The sequence below is a fragment of the Melanerpes formicivorus genome, unplaced genomic scaffold (assembly GCF_026170545.1).
Source record: "Melanerpes formicivorus ecotype bairdi unplaced genomic scaffold, bMelFor1.0.p_v2 SCAF_35, whole genome shotgun sequence".
Taxonomy (NCBI): Eukaryota; Metazoa; Chordata; class Aves; order Piciformes; family Picidae; genus Melanerpes; species Melanerpes formicivorus.
The window spans coordinates 1,052,870-1,078,275 of NW_027142387.1; the positions used below are offsets into that span (position 1 = coordinate 1,052,870).

A 25,406-nucleotide genomic window follows, 5' to 3' on the forward strand; every position below is an offset into this window, starting at 1 on the left:
AAACTGGAACACAGAAGATTCCACGTGAACACAATAAGGTGTTGGAAGGTACCTCCAAAGGTTATCCAGTCCAAACCAAACCATTCTGTCATAATTAAAATCTTCTTTGCTATATGGGCCCTGGAGCAGGCTGCCCAGAATGGTTTTAGAGTCCTCTTCTCTAGGAGAATTCCAAACTGGCTTGGACATTGTGATCCTGGGCCACCTGCTCTGGGTGACACTGCTCTAGCAGGGAGATTGGACTGGATGATCACCAAAGACCACTTCCAGCCATAAGCATTTTGTGATCTTGTGATTCTGTGATGCATACTTTAAAATACTGTGTATATATAACGTTATACATTAAAATGTCATTCTTTTGGAAGCGCTTTTACTGATTTTGAGGTGCAGAGCACTGGGAAGGACTATACTTAGGGGGGATTAACCAACTGTAGAAAGAGAGGCTGGTTTTTTATGTGGGTTGATTTTGTTTTGGTTTGGTTCTTTTTTAATTCAGTTCTATAGAAGTTGAAGAAATGCAGCAATGAAAGTAGTGTTAAGGACTGTGTAGCTATGAGGGGGGTTGTTAGGTTTTGGTTCTGCTGATTTCTCTCCTTCTTTTTTTGTAACCTTTATCAGGTTCCTAATTTCAGCCGTTTTGAGTCTGCCATGGTGTCGTCTTTGTTGTGTATGGTTTTCAGATTCTTCTGTCTTTCAGTGTACTCAGGTGACTTCTGACACAATGCCTCTTAATGTTCTTCTGTTCTAGGTTTTCTTTTTATTCTTTTTTCAATTTCTATTCTTACCTGCTCTCACTCTTTATTGTACACTACCCATCTTTTCTGTGCAGTGTTTCAAAAGTCCAGTTACAATAAGTACTGAATTACGTCATACTGTGTTTTACTTTGTGTCATCTAATTCTTTAGCAGCTAAGTACAATGTCTTACTATACTCCACCACACCATTGCTTTCTCTGAGTGGTGCTTGATGCTTTTATTCTGCTGCTTAGGTTAATGTATACCCTCTGCCCTCTGAAGCCAACAAAGAGGTTTCTTTCTGTCATCAAGTGTTTTCTTCATATACCAGAACATGATTGTTCACTGCTTCACATTGCATCTGCATGGAGAGATCTGGACAGGCTGGATCAATGGGCTTAGGCAAATTGTATGAGGTTCGATTATCCAAGTGCTGAGTCCTGTGCTTGAGTCACAACAACCCCATGCAATGCTCCAGGCTTGGGGAAGAGTGGCTTGAAAGCTGCTCAGCAGAGAAAGACCTGGGGGTGTTGATGGACAGCTGGCTGAACATGAGCCAGTTTGTGCCCAGGTGGTCAAAAAGATCAGCTTCCAGAGAAGGGCAATGAATCTGGCGAAGGGTCTGGAGAACAGGTCTTGTGAGGAGCAGCTGAGGAACTGGGCTTGTTTAGTCCGGAGAAATGGAAGCTGAGAGGTGGCCTTCTCACTGCTTGAAAGGAGGTTGGAGCAGGTGAATGTTGGTTTCTTCTCCCTCATTACGAGTGATAGGACAAGAGGAATTGGACTCAAGTAGCAACATGGAGGTTTAGGTGGACATTAGGAACAATTTCTTCACTGCGAAAGTGCTTGAGCCTTGGAGTAGACTGCCCAGGCAAGTGGTGGAGTCACCATCCCTGGATTTGTTTAAAAAATGTGTACCTGAATTTAGTTTAATAGTTGGACTCAGCGATCTTGGAGGTCTTTTCCAACCTTTATGATTCTGTGATCTGAACTACCAATTCCTTTGTCCGTAGATCAACTTCACTTACCCCTTCTTGTTGCTATGCTCCTGTTAGGTGATTTGGATGTTGCTGCTCCTGCACTAGGACCCAGCCTTTCATTTTATTTTATTCCCATTTCTAAGGTCTTACATTTATGTATGGACAAAACCTGCTAAAAAAAACCTATCAGCCCTTCATAAAAACACATCATAAGTTGAGTTCATTTAGAATTTTCCACTCTCTTTATCTGAATTGTCTTAATTCCTATTGTATGATGTTCAACATAATGCAGAAGCTTAACAAATGCTGAGTTACTCAAGAGCAGTCTGTTCTGTGCTGTAATAATAACTCATAGCTACCTACCACTTCCCATTTCTCCCATTCCAGAAGGACAGAGGGAAGGGTCTTGTATCTAAACCCTGTAAAAATATTCAGAAGGGATAAATGAGTGTCTGATTAAACAGCATAACTGGGTTGGGTTGACCTTCTTAGCCTGTCTCCCTGGAAGGAGTAAACTTAGGAGAAATGTCATATGTCTCTACATGAAGATCTGGATCAAAGGCCAAAACTCCCTTGGCTTTCTGAAAAGATTTAGACAAGGGAAACACCAAACTTCTGGGAGATAAGGAACAGATGTCATCTTCTTGGCTTGACATTTACTCTTAAAATTTGTGACTTGGTATCACAACAATTACACAATTCCGGAGCTGATGTTTTGTCGTTATGTTTAGGTAGCATTTAGAGAGCTGAGAAATATTTCTGAGGTTCCTTGTGAAATCTTCATGAAGTGCCTGAACAGAGACACAGTCTCCTTGATACTGAAAGAATCTATTGACCTGAGTTTGAGGAGAAAGGGAAAACAGCTTGGAATATTTCACAATTTCATTCAAGTGTCTGCTGCTTGTGTAAAATTGACCCTGTAATGAATGGGTAAAACTTCCCAGGAGATTCTTTCTTTTGTATCACTGACAGGGAGGTTCTCTTTATACAGTAACGGTTTTTAGTTTTGTATTCATGCCACATGAAAATTGAGGACTTTTTTTTAGCTTCACTTTGCTTCCTGCATCTTGATAGCTGGTTTGAGCCCTTTAAATGTGTATGTGTGATCAGACAGTCATCAGTGCCCCATGAAACAGCTCATCCTTATGGACATTTGAAATAAAGCCAGTCTCATCAAGGAGGTCGCTTACAAGAGTTGCCAACAAATTAGATGAATTTTTAGAGTGGATATGAAGTCTGGTTAAACAAACACTTCATTTCTTTCAGCTGCTGATTGATTGATTCCAAACAAAATAAGCTGTACCATCTGGCCCTTGGAAAACAAAGGAACATTATACATTCCTGTTAAATATGTAGGTTTTTTTAAATCTGATTTACTAGTTCTAGATAGACTAATTGATATTAATTACCAGTTTTGCTTCTCCTATGCATAAAATAATTTCATCTATTTACATATGACAGACAGAAACATTTCAAAGAAAATATGGGAATTACTGGAAATGTATGACTGTTCCAATCTACAGTGCTTATTATTATGCCTGAGCATAACACTATTTGAGGTTTGGACTAGATATGAGACAGCCTTCCTTTACCAAGAGGATGGGCAAATCCTGGAACAGGTTTCCTGAAGAGGTGGTCAATGCCCCATGGCTGTCAATATTTAAGAGATGTTTAGACAATACCCTTAATGGTCAGCCCTGAGGTGGGCAGGCAGCTGAACTAAGGTGACTGTTGTAGCTCCACATTTCCCACTGAACTATTCTACTCCTACTCCGTTCCATTCTCCAAGCTCACTGTGAAACTGTTATTTGCATGAAATCCCAGGCTTGGGGTTTTTTTTGTTTCTGGTTGGGTTTGTTGTGGTTTTTTTTTTTTCCACACCTTTCAAGGACATAAATCACAAAGGCTATAAGTGGAAATAGAATTCTATTTTCTTTATTCAGTTTCGGAGCCAATGCTCACAGCAATAAAACAAGCCCTGGCAAAGGAAAGCCACAGAAAGCGGCAAAAAGAACACAAGCCAATGTTTTCCCTTCTCCCCTTCCTCCCTTCCTTTTTTTCCTTTCGCCCTTTTTTTCTCTTCTCTTTTCCCCTTCACTTTCTCCTCTTGTCTGTTGCCCTCCCTTGGTCCTCTCACCCCTTCTTTTTTTCTTTTCTTTCCTTTTTTCTTTTTCTGGAGAGTTCTCCCCTCTTACCCCCCTTAGCTCTTAATTGAGCATTGAAAAGATCCCTACTCAGGCTGCTCTTCTCCAGGCTAAATGGTCCCAAGGCTTCAGTCTTTCCTCAAAAGAGAAGTGCTCCAGTGCCCTCAGCATCTTTGTAGCCACCACTCTCTGCAGTAGTTCCCTGTCTTTGTTGAACTGAGAAGCCCGGAATTGGATGCAGTAGTCTTGAAATAGCATTATAGGGAGGTCAAGGCAAAACTGAAGCCAATCCCCTGCTGCATCAACTAAACCTCTCCCAGGAAACATTGTGATATTTTAGGACTTGCTGGAACAGATCATTGGTTATGGAGATACGTAGTAGAATTACTGCAGAGCTGTAGAAAGACAGGAATTATATTTGGTGAGAAATCTGAATGCTCTGTTAGGTTTTGGCACCCTCACTACAAGGACATTGAGGTGCTGGAGGGGTCCAACAAAGGGCAACAAAACTGGTGAAGGATCTGGAGAACAGGTGTGGTGGGCAGTGGTTGAGGGAGTGAGGGTTGCTTACCCTGGAGAACAACCCTCTCTACAACCACCTGAAAGGAGGTTGTATTGAGGTGGGGATGGGTCTTTTCTCCCAGGTAACAAATGATGGGATGAGAAGAAATGTCCTCAAGTTTCATAAGGGGACATTTGGATATTTATATTGGGAAATATTTTCTTCACTGAAAGGGACCAGACTTTCCAGAGCAGTGGTAAAGTCACTATCCCTGAAGAGATTTAAAAGTCATTCAGATGTAGTACTGAGGGACATCGTTCAGTGGTGACAAGTCAGTGCTGCATTAACAGTTGGACTCGGTCTTAAAGGTCTTTTCCAACCAGAACAGTTTAATGAGTCTGTAATTTCACAATTTTAAAACTTGATGTTATTCTGACTTGTAATAAAATCTGAGAAACTACAAAATTTACAGAAGGCAAACTCAGCTTTTTGATGTCCCTCTTGATTGAAAACTAAAGTTTGTTAGATCAATAGAAGCATCTCCATTTGTGATGTAAAATTTGAACCAGTATATAAACAAAGTTCTGAAACAGTCAAGAAAAAGATTAGAGTTACTCCTGAAAAAGTTTCCTTATTCCTCCCCAGCTGCTGGAATTCTCTTCTTATTCTGGCTTGCTCTCACACACTAAAAAAGAAATTGTCTGCCTCAAGCTTTTAATCATGTCAGTATGGAAAGATGCTTTGTTTTCTGTCAGTATCAGTGGCACAGCTTTAATCACAAAGGTATAGTTCTTGATATATAAATAATGTCAATTTATTGTCATTATAGATATTTTGTGCTCCAGGACATGAAGATCCTTATTGCTATGTTTTATTTCATTCCAGCTATTTATGAACTCTCTTGTGAAGCCTACAAACACTTGGGCAAAACTTCAAATTACTACTGGATAGATCCAGATGGCAGTGGGGCTCTGGGGCCTTTGAAAGTTTACTGCAACATGACAGGTAACTGTATTGTATTTGCTAATTCAGTTTTTCTTTTAATGTAGTTGGGAGGAAAAGTCTGTTGTAATTTGTATTTCTTGGCAAAAGAAGAGTAATTGCTAAGAGCTTTTTTATAAGAGGGGTGATCAAATCGGCAGTCACCATTCACTAGAGTCTGAGCAAGGTGGTAGTGCATCCATTTCACAAACCTGTTGAATCATAGCTATTAATTAGTACCAGCAGTACTAATTTTGTGTCCTCAGTGGTGCTTTGTTTCAAAAAAGTAGATCTATATGGCTGTTAACCAAAACTATTACATGCCAACCCATTTGTAGTTCAGGAATACCTGTGGTTCATGGGGTACTGGAGAAAGCAGCTTCTGAGAAATGCCAGACTTCTATTTCTGCCTAGATACTGCTGATTTTCACAGATTTACCATCATGGGCAGGGAACAGCTATCAACTGCAAAAGAAAAAAAAACAAACTTGAACCTTCTCTTTCACTCCCTTTTGGCTCTGAATAACCCATAGTACATTTTGTCTAAAGCTACAGACCCTTTCTGCTGTTCCATAAAGACCTTTTGCACAGTCTGCAAGTCCCTATAAATATCTGCCCTGGAACAGGTTGTCCAGAGGAGCTGTGGAGGCTCCAAGTATGGAATTGTTCAAAGCCATGTTGGATGGGACTTTGAGCAGCCAAGTCTGGATGACAGGTGTCCCTGCCTATGGCAGGGAGGTTGGAGTAGATGATCTCTGGGGTCCCTTCCAACCCATACCACTCTATGATTTTGTGATTCTTCTGTCCTGTTTTGTCTTTTTAATTGGTGTTAGAAGGGCATACCTTGGTTCACTCCTGAAACTATCTATATAACTACATTAACTAATTTGGGTTTCATTACTTGAGTTTTTCTTGCTTTTGGCACTAGTTTTGCATAGGTCAGTTCCATCTGGGCATCCTGATGGAAGAGGACCTCTCTGAGTCATCTCCATAGCCATGCTGAGGTAGAAAAATCTCATAATGAAAAGTGAGAAGGGGGCACAATTCTGCACAAAGTACAGTATCTTTTTGGTCTGTCTCAGGACTGCTTCCTGGTCTGAAGCACTGGGTGGCTGCTACAACAGACATAGCCCCTGACTTTCCCCAAACATCTTCACAATAAGGTTGAATTTCAGCCTATTCATAGCTGTACAGCCTTTTGAAGAGCAGAATGCCATTGTTTCATATCCCCATTATTATCTGCAATTCTCTAATACACATGTACCTGAAAAAGAGCCTGATCTAAGCTCTGGGAGTGCCATCAGTCTTCCTTGGACTGGAGAGACAGGCTAGCCAATCTGTTCTGAGACACAAGTGTGAAGGCAGTCTTTCAGGGAAGTGGATCCTGCATCATCTAGGGCTTTCTAAATCCTGACTAGCACCTTGAACTGTATCAGTAACTAATTAGGCACTGCAGGGAATAGTACCAAGAACTCATCTGCTGCAGTGATTTCTGCTGTCAGAAGAGCAACCACTGTGCTCAGCCCTAGTTATAGATTTTGGGTACTTTTCAAGGATATTCTTGTGAATCTTAAAAAGCATCCTAGTGCAGTGGTGTCAGGCACAAAACCTGCACACCTGTCCTCTACTACACTGTTGCTCATTCATGTTAAGCATAAATATGAAGAAGGTCCTAATAGATTTCCCAATAGTAGGATAAAAGATAAAGTCACAGTCTCAGTTTACTAAGATTTCTTGTCTGCAAAACTACTTCCAGAGTATTTAAATGTGACATTTCCCTGACTAGTTCAGGGAGAACACTCTGATAGCTGATTGAGCGCTTGTTCCCTTCATTTGGATTTGATGTATACTGTAGGAAAAAAGGTCTTTTCTGGTTTAACTGAATCATGCCCATCAGGAACTCATTGCTGCAAGGGAAAGGTATTTTACACGAATATCCATATAGCTATTTAAATTTAAAAAATGAGAATCTAACAGTTTGTTTAGCCTGAAGAAGAGGAGGCTGAGAGGAGACCTCATTGCTCTCTGAAGTTACCTGTAAGAAAGATGGAGTGAAACTGATGTTGGTTTCTTTTTCATAGTGGCCAACAAGAGGAAATGGCCTCAAGCTGTGCCAAGGGAGGTTTAGGTTGGATGTTATGAAGACTGTTTTCACTGAGTGTGGTCAGGAATTGGAACAGTCTGCACAGGGAGATGGTGGAGTCACTATACCTGGAGGTGCTCAAAAAACATGTAGACATGGCACCCCAGGATATGGTTCAGTGGGCATGCTGATCTTGGGTTGAAGGTTGGACTTAATGATCCTGGAGGTCTTTCCCAAATTTAATGATTCTGGTTTTTAGCTCTCTCTCTTTTCACTCAGGTTGAACTAGCACATAAGAACATCTTAATGACTAAAAAAGTAACATAAATTGTAACTTGCTAGCTGGGTTCGTAGAGAACACAAGTCTGCGTGGTTAGGATTATTAGCAAAGCTGGTATCCATCTTTCTAAAACAAAGTGGCTTAACTTCTGTACTGCTTTCACACTTACTGTTGTATAGTTAAATGGTGCAAAGCATCGGTCCATGAGCTGTGCATGCATTTTTCTGTAAATCATCTGGGGCAAGAGTAATATGCTGAAAAGCCACTGAAATTGTGTGTTTTGAAACACATCTTCATTGCATAACAGGATAGTGGGGCATAGTAGGGACCTCTGGGGATCATCTAGTCCAACTGCCCTGCTAAAGCAGGGTCACCCACAGCATGTTTCCCAGGATTACAATGTCCAGGTGGGTTTGGAATCTCTCCAGAGGAGACTCCACAGCCTCTCTGGGCAGCTGGAAACTTCCTGTATTCTTGTTTGTGCCCATTGCCCCTTGTCCTGTTGCTGAAAGGAGTCTGCCCCCATTCTCTGCACTTTAGCTCCTACAGAGCATTGAGAAGATCCCCTCTCAGACTGCTCTTCACCAAGCTAAACAGCTCCATGTCTCTCAGCCCCTCCTTCTCGCAGAGGTGCTCTAGGCTTCTCAGGATGTTTATAGGTTCACTGGACTCTCTGCAGTAGTTTGCTGTCTCTCTAGTACTGGGGAGTCAAAAAATGGACCCAGTACTCCAGATGTAGCCTCACTAGGACAGAATAGTCTGGAGGAGAACATTCCTTGACCTGTAAAGTCACGCTCTTCTTAATTCACTTCAGGAGACCGTTTGCTTTCTTGACCACAAGAGCACACATCCTTAGTTCATGCATGTACTATATCACAAATATTGTATCACATCTTTTATTATTTCATCATTGTGTCAGCATTTCACATACGCATTCTGTAGTCAGGAAGTGTTAGGCTTCCAAAGCTGGTCAGAAAAGTAATTTTAAAAATAAAACTAAAGAAAAAATTACAGTGCAGTATACAGCTGTCTGGGCATATTTCTGGGCATAAACCACATTCATCTTCAGTGTGTCTTAATTTAGTAAACAGACAAATGTTCTGATGTGTCCTGCCCTTCACAGATGTTGGTGTGATAAATAAAAATTGTTCTAGTTTCTAAGAAATCTCTGCAATACAATTACGTAGTCAAAGTCTCAGAATGTGCTCCCCTCAGCCATTTATGGTCTAGCAAACTGCTGTGCATTGTCAAATATTCCCAGAATTCCTTTTATACACTTGTCCTTGCCTTCTCCAAATAAACCCTAAACTTGGTGCTGTGTTTGGATATGAAGAGGAGCCAAACACTTATGTTTCATAAAATCATAGAAAAGATGAGGCCAATCATTCTCTAACTCTACCAAGCCTGGTGCTAAACTATGTCGCTTAGCACCATATCTCTGCCTCTTTGAAATCTCTCCAAGGATAGGGATTCAACCACTTCCCTGGGGAGCCTGTTCTAGTGTTTGAGAAACCTTTCAGTCAAGAAGTTTCTTACAATATCCAACCTAACCCTCCCCTGATGCAGCCCAAAGCCATTTTCTCTTGTCATTTGTTACTAGGGAGAAGAGACCAACACCCATCTTGCTCCAACCTCCTTTCAAGGATTTGTAGAGAGCAAGGAGGTCTCCCCTCAGCTTCCTTTTCTCTAGACTAAACAACCCCAGTTCCCTCCCAAGACCTGTTCTCCAGACCCACGTCCTCCTAGTGGAATGAAAATATTTCAGCTATTACATTTAAGTATCTAGTCCTGTTGAAGTAGCACAGCTTTGCAAAATCTGGAGCGTTTTCCCAATGCTTAGCAATAAGAACTGTGTAAATTTTATGAAGCTCCTTTTTCCTTTCTGAAAACAGTAATGAAAATATTTAGAGTTGGAAAGTTTGAACTTTTCAAATGAATGCACTTACACAGAAATCCTCATCAAAGCCATGGTATGCCATAATGTTTAACCATTCCAACACTTTTCAGTTCCAGAATTGTGATCTTAGACCAAGTGATAACTCTTCAAAATCTCTACCATCTTCAGGCCCAGGTCTTACCTTTTTTCAAAGGCAGGTCCACCTTGCAAAGACTCAACATTCAAGCACTTTTTTTCGAGAGTTGAAGGGATCCTATCTTAGTACTCAGTTGAAGACATTTCTTGTTTTCTCCTTGTCATTGGCATGGCAACTGTTGCGGAAAGAAGTTTTTTGTTGTTTGTTTTTTTTAATTAGATAATGTAAACTTTGAATATATTACAGCTTCACACAGTGCTCTGCATTATATTTTGTATTTCTGAACCTCTAGGCTTGTGTCAATTTCTTCTGACAGATTTTGTTTCAATTTCATTGAGAAAGAAGAAATAACTTAATATTAAGTGGGTTTAGAGGAGGCCACCAAGATGATATGAGGGTTAGAGTACCTCTGCGTTAAAGACAGCTTGAGAGAGATGGAGTAGTTTAGCCTAGGGAAGAAAAGGTCCTAGTGAGATCTTAGAGCAGCCTTCCAGTATTTGAAGGGGGCTATAGAAGAGAGCTGGAGTGGGACTTTTGACAAAGGCATGGAATGACAGGATGGGGGGAAGTGGCTTCAGCCTGAAGAACCTCAATTTAGATTAGACATTGGGAACAAATTCTTTCCCATGAGGGTGGTGAGACACTCAAACAGGTTGTCCAGGGAGGTTGTGGTGCCCAAGATGGATGGAGTGTTGAGCAACCTGATCTAGCAAGGAGCTGTCCCTGCCCATGGCAGGTGATTGAAAGTAGATGAGCTTTTAAGATCTTAAGGTCCCTTCCAACCCAAACAATTATATTATTCCCTATTTTTTCCTATTTCTTTCTTTCCCCCCCCACCTCAACCCAAGGAGGATGGGGAACACATGTCAGATCAATGAGTTTACCCTTAAGTGATCTTGTGCATTTGTCCTGAAAGACTTCTTCAGAGGGGAAGGTGAAGAATAAACAGAAGGACAATGCACAGGGTTCCTCATGTCTTTATACTGAGGACAGAAAAATTGTAGTCACTCTAATGTTTTATCTGCTTCATAATTTAGACCACTGACACAAAGCAGAACAGATGGGTTTCATAATCTATTTTACCAGAAGATATGTCAGTTAATTGTTTCTATTGGTCCTGAAGTCATTACACCTCTTGATGTGGCTTTTATCTCATTTCATGATCCAAATAGCTGCAAGCATAATGGCTCCATTTGAGTGGTGCTTACCCTATCCCCTGTCTAGTACAGTTCTTTTGCCTGAAGCTAAACAGCTCCAAACACTTTGAGATATCATCATGCCTATTAAGGTCAAGTGTACAGGGTGGTTTCTCTGCCTGTTCACCCCCTCTCCTTTCTTCTCTTTCTCCTCTCCTCTTTAATACAAGTGGCAAATATAATAATTAGTGCAATGACTTTGTGAGTAGACATTAAACAACCATAATTGTCTGCTCCTGTGATTTTTCTGTCATCTTCCTGTAAATAGTTGGTCACTAGAGTCTTTTTTGCTATGGCATACGTAGAAACATATGGCATGAATGGAAATGTGCCATCCATCACTACATACTGATGAGAAATGTCCCAGCAGCAGAAAATGTTTCTATTGCACATATCTCTATAATTAGTTTTTTAAATGCGACATTTTGCCTGACAACTGGTTTTTTGAACTTTCCAAGTACCAAAACTTTTATTCATATATATATAAATGTCCGTGAAACATAAAATTTTTAGCAGTTCAAAAAATAGAATTAAAGACTTTTTGCTGTGTAGATCACAGAATTGTAGAATTGTTTTGGTTGGAAAAGACCTTTAATATCATTGAGTCAACCATCAACCTTAGACCACTATGGCCCCTAAACTATGTCCCCAAGCGTCATGTCCACGTGTTTCTTGAACATCTCCAGGGACAATGACTCCACAACCTCTCTGTGCAGCCTATTCCGATGCCTGACCGCTCACTCAGGACAGAAATTTCTCCTAATATCCAATCTAAATCTCCACTATGCTCCAGATGTTCCAGTCTGATACAGGAAGGAATTAGTAGTGTTTAGTTGTTAAGTAGAACAAATTGACAAACATATAAAAGCAATAAGCAAAATTGTGCCAATAAAAGTAGAGACTGGCCCCAGTGTAATCTCATTGCAGAAAGCTGCCAATACAAGTATTTAAATTTTTTTAGCTTAAATGCAGGAAGTTGTTTTTATCTATTCATATTTGCACATTTATTGGGGCATGATTTTGGTTAGCATTCATCTTTTTCTGTACATCAACACCAGTGGGCAGTGCCTTTCCTCCCTGTGCTCTGGAACATGGTACCAGCTGTTGGTAAGAAGGTCATGGTGGTTTTTCCAGTTGGCTGCAGACTATCCTTTCAGCCTCAGCCAGTTCACAGACTAATTGCCAGCCTTTATCTGAACTTGTCTTGATCAGATGCAGCTTGCTCTCTGGAAAGCTTCAAAAGTCAGGATGATTTTTTTGGTTGGTTGGTTTTGCCTCAGCTTACCACTGGAAAACAATGTTGTTAGGTGCTCCTGTGCTCAGCAGTTACTTGGTTGGATTTGACCAAGTAAATACCATCTACCCATCACCCACAGAAGGTTCCCCAGTGACCAGGAGGGTTTGGAATCTCTCCAGAGAAGGAGACTTCACAACCTCTGTGGGCATCCACCTCCAGGGCTCTGGCCCCTCACAGTAAATAAAATTTTCCTCATGTTTAGGTGGAACTTACTGTGTTTTACTTTGTACCCATTGCCCTTTGTCCCATTACTGAGCACCACTGAGGAGAGCTTGGCCCCATCCTCTTGCCCCCCACCCTTTAGCTATGGAACACCATTGAGAAGATCCCCTCTCAGTTTTCTCCAGGCTAAACAGCCCCCTGACTCTCAGCCTTTCCTCTTCACAGAGCTGCTCCACTGCCCTTGGCATCTTTGTAGTCTTTGTTGTCATCTCTCCAATAGTTCCCTGTCTCTCATGAACTGGGGAGCCCACAACTGGACCCAGTACTCTGTATGTAGCCTCACAATAACAGAGGGGAGGAGGAGGAGAACCTGCCTTGACTTAGTGGCCACATTAATGCACTCTTTTTGTCATTTTTACCAAAGTGGTACCTTAAACCTGAAGATATTTCTGCAGAGATTAGATTTCTGTTGTCCCATGTGAGACGCATTTGTGCATCACAAATCAGAATCACTTTGGATTTTTGTTCAGACTAGCATTTTCTTACTGCAATGGAATAAACCTGCCAGTAATCACAAAAGAAAATCAAGCATGTTTGTCAGCAGGAATAGGAGAAAATGCTGTTAGAAATAGAAAGTAATTAGGCAAGGCAGTGTTGTAACTTACTGTATCGGAGATCTAGGACCATCACTGCTCAGCTGGATTCCCTTTTTCTGCACAGTAGCCCTTGGAGAGGGTTAGTGCTCTCACAGACATAGATTTCCACAGAAACCGCTCAGCAGGAAAGTTGGGGGAGTTAAAAAGGCAAAGATGATTTAGAGTCCTTTCCTTTGCACTTATGACTCATGGGTCTAGATCAAATAACGTGGTCAGAAGCATTGACTTCTACCTGAGGATGCTTTGTTGCTCGCATTGGTGTAGCACCTACCACAGAGCTGTGCTGCATTGGTTATTCTTGTGCTGTACAGTGAACATCCAATGAACAAACAGCTGAGCCAACTGGATGCTAACCAAAAACTGTTCTGAGAATCTTCTGGTGACTGACAGCTCTGCTAGGGAGAGTAGATGCAAATGCTCTAGGGTTGCAAGTAGTTCTGATCAGGAGTTGTACCTAACTTGCATTGTGCACTGCTTGCTTCTCTGTCTCACTGCAGAAACTGGATTGCTAACAAATCACAGATCTGTGGAATTAAAAACTCCCAACCACTAACCTACTTAATGAACAGGAATATTTAGAGTGAGGAGACTTCTGCCATTTGTTTTAGCAATCTTTAACGGTCTGTACTGAAGCTCTGAGTAGTTGCTTTGTTTCTGCCTTACACTTCTGCTGTGATGGTCACATACATGTTAAACCCCTCTTACTTAATGCCCAACTGCATTGCAAAGCTGCACTTTCAGATGTTTTGTAGAGCTTCATTGCATTCGTGCAGTGGAAGAGAAGTGCTACAGCTGCTACAGACCAGCAACCTGTGTTTTCCATTAAATCAGAGAGAAGTGTCCAGTCAAAGTAGCTGCTGTTGCAACCTTCTTCACGGGCAGAAATTACTAATCACTCTTAAGGGTTTTAATTGTACACTAAGAGCCAAACCTACACAACTTTCCAAAATTCAATCTTAAGATTTTTTACATTAAATATTTCTTGAAGGTTTAGTTGGACCAAAGACATTATCTAACATCCCTTGGAGTTTCTATACTCTCCTGTCCTTTTCTTTCCAGTCCATATTAGCCTGGGAAATCTCTGCTTTCAATTCAGTTGCTAACCGTTTGGTTCAAAGATATATTGATCTAGTATTTTAGTGATCACATCAACATAAAGCTTCTTCTCATTCCGCTTGTCAATAGTATTTTCTGCTTCATATGGTGAGTTGTTCCTTCGGACTCGGGAATGAGATTACATGAGCAGCATTTGTCAGTTTTACCTATGCTATGAAAGAGGAAGCTGTGCTCTGGAAAATGGAAGAGGGCCCTCAGTGAAAACAGGTCTTTTTTAATTCCTCACATTGATCTTTTCTGGAGATTGCCTGATTTTCAGTGTATTAATGAACTAATTAGGCTACTTCAGTGCACTATGTTCCTTTTCTTGTCTGTCCAAGGTAGCAGGATGTGAGAGAATGGAGAATGTTGGTTTTGAGTGAATTAAGTTGGGTCGCTGAAGAGTATGCTGAGGATTCATGCACTCAAAAGCTCATGGAAGAAAGAAAGGTGAAGTTTTTGTAGTGGCAACAGTTGAAACCTGTGTTAGTCTTCTTTCTGCCTCTTCAGGAGGGTAGAAATGAAAACTGACCTGACTTTTTTGCTAAAGATAGTTAAGGAATTGGTTTCTTGAGGTTCAAGCTGACATAGTAAAAGCCTTGAAGAGCCTTTACTTAAAGATATCCTTTCAAATATATATAGATATTGTAATATTTTTTTAAGTCTCTTACTTTCTCCAGTGATTTTAGGAAGCCCTTTTTAGGATCATAGCTAAAGGGTGGTGTGGCGTTGTTCAGTAAAAGAAGTCAGGCAGTAGCTGATTCCTTTTCAGACAGCTGATTTCTTTTAAGTGCACATGAACCCAGGGTACGCTGAAATGTACTGAATGACACTTTAAGGGGAATGTTTTCATTTGATCTTTCCAATTGTATCGGCCACCCTCCAGAAGGTAGAATCAGTTGTTGATTGCTCAGTTACTGACCTGTAAAAAACCCCAGAACTCCAGCATTTGCCAGTGTTCTGTTCACTTTGCTGAAAGCGACTGTATTTCCTTTTATGCCCTTTGTTCTTCAATATTCCTTAATCTAAACTGAACTGCAAGTGCCATCTGTTAGATCAGACACTTAAATGATCCGAGTCCTCCTTCATATGGGTATGCTGTGTCTCATTCTTTCTTGTTCGTTTCAATATATGATCATTCTAAAACTCTTGTTTCTATTAACATCCATATGAGGTCACTTCCTACATTAGGGGTCAAGTGTGATTGAAGCTGTTCCCCCCAGGCACATGTTTTTCAGCATGACAATCTTTTGTGGTTTTTTGTTGTTGTTTTTTGGGTTTTTTTTTTGAAGGCATGAGTGATCTGTATTCTGCTTCTTGATATGCTCCTTTCATTAGCTTTCTAGATGAGACTGAGTTGAATGGTTTGAAACCACCTCTAATAATCCAGAGAAGTCAGCCTCTGCTCAGCAGCCAGTTTAGTAATGTCCCTTCAGGTTTAGAATCACAGGATCATAGAATTGTTTGGGCTAGAAAAGACCTCTAAGGTCATTGAGTCTAGCTTTCAACCTGACATCACCATGGCCATTAAACTATGTCCTGAAGTGTCAAGTCCACATGTTTCTTGGACACCTCCAGGGACAGTGACTTCACCACCTTCCTAGGCAACCTGTTCCAATGCCTGACCACTCTTGCAGGAAAGAATTTTTTATTTTTTTTTCCTGATATCCAACCTAAACCTCCCCTGGCTCAATTTCAGGTCATTCTGTCTTGTTCTATCATCTGCTATCAGGGAGAAGAGACTGACTCTCACCTTGCTTCAACCTCATTTCAGGGACTTGTAGAGGGGTCTCCCTTCAACCTCCTCTTCTTCAGAAGAAACAATCACTGTTCCCTCAGCCACTCTTCACCAGACCTGTTCTTCAGACCCTTCTCCAACTTTGTTGTCCTTCTCTGGGCACATTCCAGCAATTCAGTTTCTAACATGTGTTAGAGCAGCAATTTCATTGTCAGTTCTTTGATAAGGGTTGGTTCCCTGAAGACTCTAGTTTTGCCACTTATTTTCAATGTGTCTTGTAAAGCATCTGATTTATCTGTTACATAGATGATAGTAAAATATTATAAACTTCTGTCTTCAGGAAGTTGGAACTAGGTGATCTTTAAGGTCCCTCCCTTCCAACCCAAACCATTCTCTGGTTATAGGATTATCCCAGTAAGTTCACAAAGTAAATAGAGTTTTCTTGCAGAATTCTGTGAGACTATATAAATGCAAGACTAAATGTACAGTTTTGTTGTCTCAGAAGACAATATCTGTAAGTAAAAAGGAAAATACTCAATCAGTACTCAGTAATTAAATGTGAAGATTCATTATTATCTTGACGAAGAGAAAATTAGAGGAACAGTAGGAGAAAATTACTGCAGGAATGGTTGAATTACATTTTGGGACTGATTCTATTCCCCACCTAAATAAAGAAACTGACTGACTTTGATTTCAGCAACATTTAGTCCCAAAAAACCCACTCTTCATTTACTCGTTTTATCTTTTTTTTCTCTTTATTCCTCCCTCTGGATATTGGATTTTTTCTGATCTAAACCCTGTTTTCTACATTAGAAAGATGAGAGTAGGAGAATTTATATCACCAGAGCAACTTCACTGCAAAATGGACATTTGCAAATCTCAGGCGAGATTGTCAAAACACTGATTAACTTCAATCGAACTCACCGTTTCCAGTTCTATAAAAACCAACTGGAGCTCCTTTGAAGTCTGTAGCAGCATTAGTTTCAAATTGGTGTGTGTATATACATATATATAGTTTTAAAATTTTATATACATACAGAAATATCTGCAGAGGGGATTTTGATAAGGGTGTGTAGTAATAGGACAAGGGGAAATGGCTTCAAACTGGAAGCTTGATTTAGAAGAGACATTATGAAGAAGTCCTTCCTCATAGGGATGGTGTGAACTTCTCCGGGTGGTGCCATGCCCACAGAAGGTATAGAGGCTCCAAGCCTGGAAGTGTTCAAAACCAGGTTAGATGGGCCTTGGGCAACCTGATTTAGCAGGAATTAGTTAATCTTTAAGTTCCCTTCCAACCCACCCTATTCTAAGATTTTATTTATTATATGAGGAATGAGAGAGAAGAGGAGGGTTTAGTCTACTGTCTTTTTTTCCCCATAATACAGAATCATAGAATGCCAGGTTGAAAGGGGATCATTTGGTCCAACTTTTTTAGGTGATTGTGTAGTTTTAATAAGATGGCCCAGCACCTTGCTAAGCTGAGTCTTAAAACTGTCCAATGCAGGGGACAGGTCAGATCTTGTGCTTACAGAATTGTTACCAAAAAATCATGGAATCATTAAGGTTGGACAATCCCTCTAAGATCAAGTCCAGCTGTAAACCCAACACCACCATGCTCACTAAGCCACATCCCAAAGTGCCTTGTCTACACATTTTTAGAACGTTTCCAGGGATATTAAGTCCAGCACTTCCATGGGCACCTTGTTCCAATGCCTAACAAAATAATGCATGGTTTAATCCCACTACTAGTGACTGTTGTTGTACCATCCCAGAAAACTCAAGAGAAAACAAAACATTGTTATCAGAAACTAAAACAGGGATCTCATAACAGGAGATAGTTACTATTGTAATTTGTATCCTCCCTAGAAGACAGCCCACTTTAAAGTGAATTGTCTTGTATAGTTTCTGGAGTGATTTGTGGTGTAACATATTGTAGAACACATTGTAGTAATCCAATTTGAAGTGACAAATGCACCAATGATGGTAAAAGTCACGTCTAATGAAGAGCTATCTCCAGACTGACGTGCAAAGGAAATGCATTCCTAAATGTTGGTGCAATAGAGTGTGATAGTAGCTAGAAATCCAGCAGAGTTTACAGGCATCAGCTCTTAACAACAAATGTAGATCACACAGCAGCAGATGGAGATGGATATAATTTTTATTACATCTTCAAATTACTTCCCCCTGTCTTTGTCATAGGTATTGCCTTACATTTATGTTCACTAAGATTTCAGCTAATTGCCCCATCCTTCCATCTGATATGAATGCTAAATATGCACTGCTGGTTTAAAGAAGACAGAGAGGAGTGGTATCAGCAGTGTAGCACTGGTCATCAGCACAGACCACATATTTTCACAGAATCTCAGCATTGTGAGGGTGAAAGGGACCTCTGGAGACTATCTTGTTCAGCTCTGCTGCTAACGCAGGGTTGCCCCCAGCAGCTTGTCCATGTGCATTTTGAAAGCCTTCTGAGATGGAGACTCCACAACCTCTCTAGCAGCCAGCTCCATCACCCTGATAGCAAAGAAGTTTTTCTTTCATTTCAAGCAAAACCTCCTGTGTTGTAGTTTGTGTCCATTGCCCCTTGCCCAGTAACTGGACACCACTGAATAGACTGGCCCTGTCCTCTTACCCCATGCTCTTTAGCTGTTGATCAGCATTGAGGAGATCCACCTCAGGCTGCTCTTCTCCAGGCTAAACAGCCCCAGGGCTCTCAGCCTCTCCTCCTCCACTGCCCTCAGCATCTTTTTATGCTTCACTGGACTTTCTTGAATAGTTCCCTGTCTCTCTTGAACTGGGGATCCCAAAACTGGACACAATACTTCAGATATGGCCTCACTAGGGCTAGAGGGGGAGGAGAACCTCCCTTCCATCTGCTGGTCACACTCTTCTTAATGTACTCAATCTACTTTCTGAGAAACTATAACCAAAAATTATGTGAACATTATTTTCAAGCTTAAGTCTCAGGGATGCATAGGCTAGAGTCCAGGACCTAAAAGGAAGAGTTTTCACAGACATAGTGCCTAATGCAGCTCCTCTTTCTAGTTAGATTCTTATTACATCCTAATGGCTATTATAGGAACCTTTGCTGGCTCAGGAATCCAAGATTTGGCAGTTTTCTGCTGAAAAATGAGGTGTTGCTGTCAGTAAACTTATAAACTATGTCAATCCCTTCTTGAAAAAGAAGTTCCATTCCAGGCTTTCAACAAAACTGTGTTGCATTGTCTGTGTAATGTGACAGATGACAAATACAAATGGTTCCTCAGTATATGGGCGTGGGGAACTGGCTGACAGGCTTGACCCAGAGGGTGCTACTCAAGAGTTCTTTCTCATCTTGGCAGCCAGCCACAAGTAGGATTCCCCAGGTGCCCAAAGCTGTTAAATATCTTCATAAGTAGCCCGGATGTTGCAATCAAGAGCACTCTGAAGTTTGCAGATGACACCAAAATGAGTAGAGAGGTTACCACATCAGAAGGGAGATCCACCCTCCAGAGAGACCTGAACAGGCTCAAGGAGTGGGCTAGCAAGAAATTTATGAAGTTCAGTTGGGGCAAATGTAGGGTCTTGCATCTCCAAATACATAACCTGGGAGTGCAGCTCAGACTGGGATCTACCTGGCTGGAGAGCAGGCCTGTGGAAAGGGACCTGGAGGTCTTGGTGGACAAGCAGCTCAGCAGGAGTGAACAGTGTGCTGCAGCAGAAAAAAAAAAAAAAGGCCAAAATGATGCTAGGTTGCATCAGCAAGGGCATCACCAGCAAAAATAAAGAAGTCATTGTCCTGCCCTGTTCAGCACTTGTCAGACCACACCTGCATCACTGCATGTGGTTTTGGTCCCCGCAGCACAAAAAAGATGTGGACAGGCTGGAAAGTGTCAACTAGACTATTACCTAGAAAGGTTGGACCGGATGATTCTTGGGGTCCCTTCCAACCTGGCATTCTGTGTTTTGGGAGTGGGATTAAGGCAATACCAACGTTCCTTTTTTTGCCCTTCCTTTAGGGGTGGGAAGGGTGAAAGATTGTTTATTGTGTTTGATGCAGAGCTTTGGACTGAGGATATGAATATTAAAATAAAAACCACCTTGCATCACCTGCTGAATTCCATCTTATTTGGCTAGTGATGCATACTCCCTGTGGAGGATTCGTCTGCTTTGCTTCCCTTATCTCTAAATGTTTGATTAGAAAGACTTGCACCATATCAGTTATAAACACTTGGGTCCACATGACTCCAGAATAGCTTGATGCTGTGCAGTGAAAACTTAAGCCTGGAAAATGAAGTAGAGTACCAAGTCCTGCAGATAAGAATAATCATAACATGGAAACATAACTTCAGTCTGGGTCACACCCAAAACTCATCAGTGTGTGTAAGCTCATTTCTATGAACTTGGTAAAGTAGTGAAGCACTTTTTGAGTATGCCTCAGTTTATCAATGGATTTTTCACTAAGTTCAGATATTGAAGTGCAATATCAAGCCAGGAATTTTGGAATGACTCTGAGATTTGCATTAGCAGGTATGAGATTTCCATAGATGACTTGAAAACTTACTGCTATACGCTACATTTCATGAGTTTTATTGCTGTAAGGCACACCTGTCAGGTGAATTAGAACTCTCTGAAACTGCCAGATGATCTCCTTGAAGAGCAAAGTTAGCAGTGTGGCATGTTTTTATCTCTGCATATCTAGAAGGACAACTTCCATCAGTGTTCCTCTATAGGCAGAGACCCAACCATCTGGGGCAAAGGCTTGGCTGGCTCACCTGGGAAACAGGACTTTTGTCCAAGCCTTCTTAGTTCTGCATGTCATTATTAGCATCAGCTGTTCAAAGAAGTTGCCTCCCTCACACAATGTATCTGTTATCAAAACAGCAAAATAAGTCAGGATTTCTTCCTTTCATCAGTTCTCAGTTGTTGGAACTATGCTATGAGTTCTCCTGTGCAATGTCCCCCTTCTTCCCTATCCCCTCAACAAAAAAACCTTGTATTTTAGTCTGTTGTCAAAGACTTAGTTTGCTTTTAATTCAGTTCAACTGACCTTTTACCGGTTCTTGTTTTTTTCCTTGCTCTCTTTCAGAGGACAAAGTATGGACAACTGTGTACCATGACCTGCAAATGCAGACTTCTGTGGGAGGCAGCAGCCTGGAGAAGTTAACTGTGCTGCAGCTCAACTACAGTGCAATGATGGACCAGATCTCTGCCATCACCAGTAGTGCTGAGTACTGCGAGCAGTTTATCTCCTATTCATGCAAGATGTCCCGGCTGCTGAACACACCAGGTAGGCTGAGTGGGCTGTCACCAAATAAGAGCTTTGTGTGAACAGTTCCAGAGGTACTGCTGTCAGACCAGTCTTTTCAGCAAGCATACTTCTTTGCTCTCTTCCTTGAAGTTCACAAAGTAAATAGTTGAAAGTACTTTCATACAAAGGCATGTGGCGACATGATATGGGGTATGAGCATCAAAGTGGAAGAAACTGGATTTAGGTTAGATGTGAGGAAGAAATTCTTCCCTGTGAGAGTGGTGAGGCACTGGAACAGGTTGCACAGAGAAGTTGTGGATGCTCCCTCCCTGGAAGTGTTCAAAGGTTGTATTGAGCCTTGAGCAACCTGTTCTAGTAGGAGGTGTACTTGCTCACGGCATGGGTGTTGGAACTAGATTGTCCTTAAAGTTACTTGTAATGCATTCTGTGATTCTACAAAATGATTTTCATAGGAAATTTTGCTGGTTTCCTTACTACTAAAACAGATTTTGTTGAACCACAGATCTGGTCAGTCCTCTCTCAGGTGCCTTGCTCCTTAAAGAAGGTGGCTTTCTGGTGAGCTTTGAAAGCTTAATCAACAAAGGCATTGAAAAATTGCTTAGAACTTCATCCTGGTTTTCTGGTTGTCAGTTTTCATGTGTCACTGGCTGAATGAAGGTTGGAATGTTGCCAGTAGGATCTCTGAAGCAGTTCAACAGAGTGTTGGTGGTTAATCGGCTGCCTTACACAGTGTAGAAATTGGTGTGGTTGGTGCTGTGGTTGTGTGAGAAATATGGTTTGCTATCACCTACAAGTAGATTCATTTTAAGTTTGTGAAGCTTAATTGGAACAGTTCCAGTACTGCTTGCCATGTATGCATCCTCAGCCAGTCTTACCTGTAGCTGATAAAGACAAAAGCAGTAGTTGTTCCTGACTATAAAGAAGGAACTCGGTTTTAGAAACTCTGGTAATATACACCCAATACTTTCTCTGTGCTCTAACTGTCTACAATAGAATGTGATGCTGAATAAATAATGGCCTTTAGTGAAGACTGGGTTCTAAGTGGAGATACATAACACAGTTTCCTGACTGTGCAATGAGTTCATTGTTACTGGAGCAATTAAAAAGCCTTTCAGATGAAACTAATGGCTGGGTGCTTACAGTGCTATGCTTCAAGCTGCTTCCCCTTGTGAATTTATTTTGGCATGTTTTCCTATGGTGCTATAGATAAGGATTCCTTTGGCATGCGTGTGCATCTTATCCCTATTTCCATAAGCATTCTGTTAGTTAATAGATACTGTAATGCTTGTTACTCCTCTCCCTCTTCCCTGCTGGTTTGGAACTATTTCTAATGCTTGGTTTGTCTCCGCTGCTGTTACTTTGCTTAATTTAGCATATCACAGAGACACTTTTACCCTGGACCTTAATGGATGGGATTCTGAATCATATTCAGGAGTATTGTGATTCTGGTCATGGATGCAAGCTCCCTGTTTGCATGCGTTCCAAGAAAGTAGCATATGGATCTGTCTTTGGGAAGGTATTTAGAAGGTGAATTTAATTGGAAATAGGGCTGGAGATAATGTGCATAGAATGCTCATAGTTTACAGAGAGGACAGTGCAACATTCTCCTTCTTTGAATGTCTAAGACTACTTGTTTCAGGGCCAAATTGTTCTTGTTAGTATGTGTTGATATTATAATGAAATAAACACATTCTGTAATTTCACGTGTGCCTTAGCTGCTAGATTTAAAAGATTAAGCAGCACACAAAAGAATAACTCACTGAAAATTTCTTTAAGGAAAAATCAAGTCCAGATATTTGCATTTTTAAGCTGTTCATAGGTGTTACTGGTTTGTAGGTATTTTGTTTGCTTTTTTTTCAGATTCGTCTTTCTTCACCTTTTTATCTTTTATATAGAAAGATAAATTCCCATAGAAACTCTTCATAAACCACTTCTTTTGTCTAGGAAGTGAGTTTCTGGAACTACTCTATGAGATGGTGTTTGTTTTTCCCTTAAGTGAGAGAATAAAACTACCAAGGCAGATAATTTTAACTTAGATGCTAACAAAAAAAAATCACACTGCAGTGTTTGCATAGCACCTGTAATGGTTTGTACGCAAAGCACAGCAGTCATTTGTGTTAGTGGGAAAGACACCAATACATTTTCTAAGTTATGTGTTCTTGGCTTCAGTCTATGGCTTCTGAGCAAAGAATTAATTTTTCACACCTTTCTCTGGGTTTTTTATGATTTTTGCAGGATTGCCTTATGGCTAAAATACATTATGACACCCTATTTATAGACTCACAGAATCATTTTGGTTGGAAAAGACTTTTAAGATCTGTGATGGTCACAATGTCATTGTCTTTCCACTTGGTCTGTGGAAGCCAGTAATGAGATGTTCCATGTAAATTAAATCACAAGTGATTTCTGAAAACATATTTGAATAAAAGGATTCTCATAAGATTATAGGATAATTCCAGTTCCAAGGGCCTGCAGAAGGTCATCTGGTCCAACTTTCTGCTCAAAGCTGGATGCACAGTCCATGAGAGTAATGAGTAAAGACTATCTGCAAATGCAGTTTTCCTTCTTTACTGTTTTGATTTTGTTTCTTTTGAACTTGCAGCCCAATATTGTTTAAATAATGCTCATACCTAGGGGTCTGTTTCAAAGCCTTAGCAAAAGACGATCAGAAAACCCAAAGCAGTCAAGATAGCATGACTGAATCTGGTTTCTGCCTGCTGCAGAGTCCATTCTGGGACTTCTGCCACAGCATTAGTGGTGACAGTGACTAATTGCCATCAGGGGAATTAGGTTTGAATTAGTTTTGTACATATTTATATATCTTTCATTTTATTGTTGTAATTTTCATTAGTTTTTATGTTCTTTTCCAGCCCATGAATGTCTTTCCCTTATTCCCTTTGGGAAGCAGAGGGTTCATAGAGAACCTTTGTCACTCCTGTAGTGGCTGGTCCAGCCATAACCCTTGACAATGACTTTTCTAAGAAAGCTTAAAACCAGACAGCTCTGCTGAAAACACACCACCCTATCACAATACACAACAACATTTTAGGTACACTCCACATTTCAGGGGAAGCTGTTACCTCGCAGTGTTTAAGTCAATTAACTATGTGCCAAGGAGGTCTGTGTGCAGTTCCTGTCTCTGATACAGATTTCTCAATGACGTTATCAATGCATTTAGTTTTTCTTGCATTTTATTTAGTTTCAGCTAGGCCAACAGAAGGCTGACACTTCTTATTGTCTGTTTAGATAACATGTTTTGAAGGCCAGGAGCTCCTTTGTGAATATGCAGTTATTAGCATGATAGAGGCCTGATCTTGGCAATCCAAGTAACGATTACTTTTAATAAAAGAATGAAATTATAAGCCCATGGATCATAATAACAATTTAATAACACTGTACCTGTATATGTAAATGTGAACAACAAACCACCAGGGGTTTCATTTTGTTTTGCTCTTTTACACTTACATTTCTCATATCTTCTTTTTTCTCTCGTTTCCTTGGAAACTTCCATTTTGAGAACCTAGTGATATGTGTAGTACTAAGGACATGCAGAAAGCTGGTTGTTTTCTGTGTTCTTGATGCCCAAACACTTTCCAGTTGGCACTGGAGCTATTAGGACTTTTCCCTCAAACAGGAACATGGAGATAGATGAAAGTTCTTGACAAGAGGGGAAAAGGCAACACATGATATGCAGTAATTTCTTTTATGGGAAAAATCTCCCCATCTTTGCTGTAAGAAACTACTTGATGTAGAGGGGAGTGACACAATATATTAATAGAATGCAGAATATTAGTTCATAAAATCATTTATCTTCATCTAGCGTTGTCATTAGACTTCCTAATCACACCTGCATGTGATTCCTTGGTATGAAATTCTCCACGGGCCACTGATCTCAGCCTCCAAAGTCAGGAGAGAAAGCATGCTGCTTCTGCCATTCTTCACCCTGGAAATGAGACCCTGAAGGGAGGAGGGCTGCTGTGTTCACAGCCTCTGTTAGTCTGGCATTTCCTAGAGCTGTAGGAGCTGTAACAAATAATCAGAATGTGGGAGCTAAAAACATAGATACAGAGAACAGAACAAGATCTGTTGGTGTTGCATTACAATTTTGAGTCCTATTCATTGTGCAGAATATGAAAAGTAGATAGCAGAGTTGCTTCAGTATTTAAATTACTATTTCATATCTGCTTGTTTTTGGATGAAATGAGACAGCAACTTCATGAGTTGTTGTTTAAATGTTTTAGTTACAAGAAAGCAATTTTAATACCAGCAGTAAA

At 40.7% G+C, this 25,406-nt stretch overlaps 1 protein-coding gene across 1 annotated transcript in view; it reads left to right on the forward strand.

Annotated features, from left to right (window-relative positions):
* Positions 1-25,406, forward strand: part of CNTNAP2 (contactin associated protein 2) — a 1,101,400-nt gene that overhangs the window by 776,811 nt on the left and 299,183 nt on the right. The window contains exons 12-13 of the mRNA XM_068156823.1: positions 5,246-5,365; positions 20,950-21,150. Of these exons, the coding sequence (XP_068012924.1) occupies positions 5,246-5,365; positions 20,950-21,150 (321 nt within the window). The remainder of the gene's footprint in view (positions 1-5,245; positions 5,366-20,949; positions 21,151-25,406) is intronic.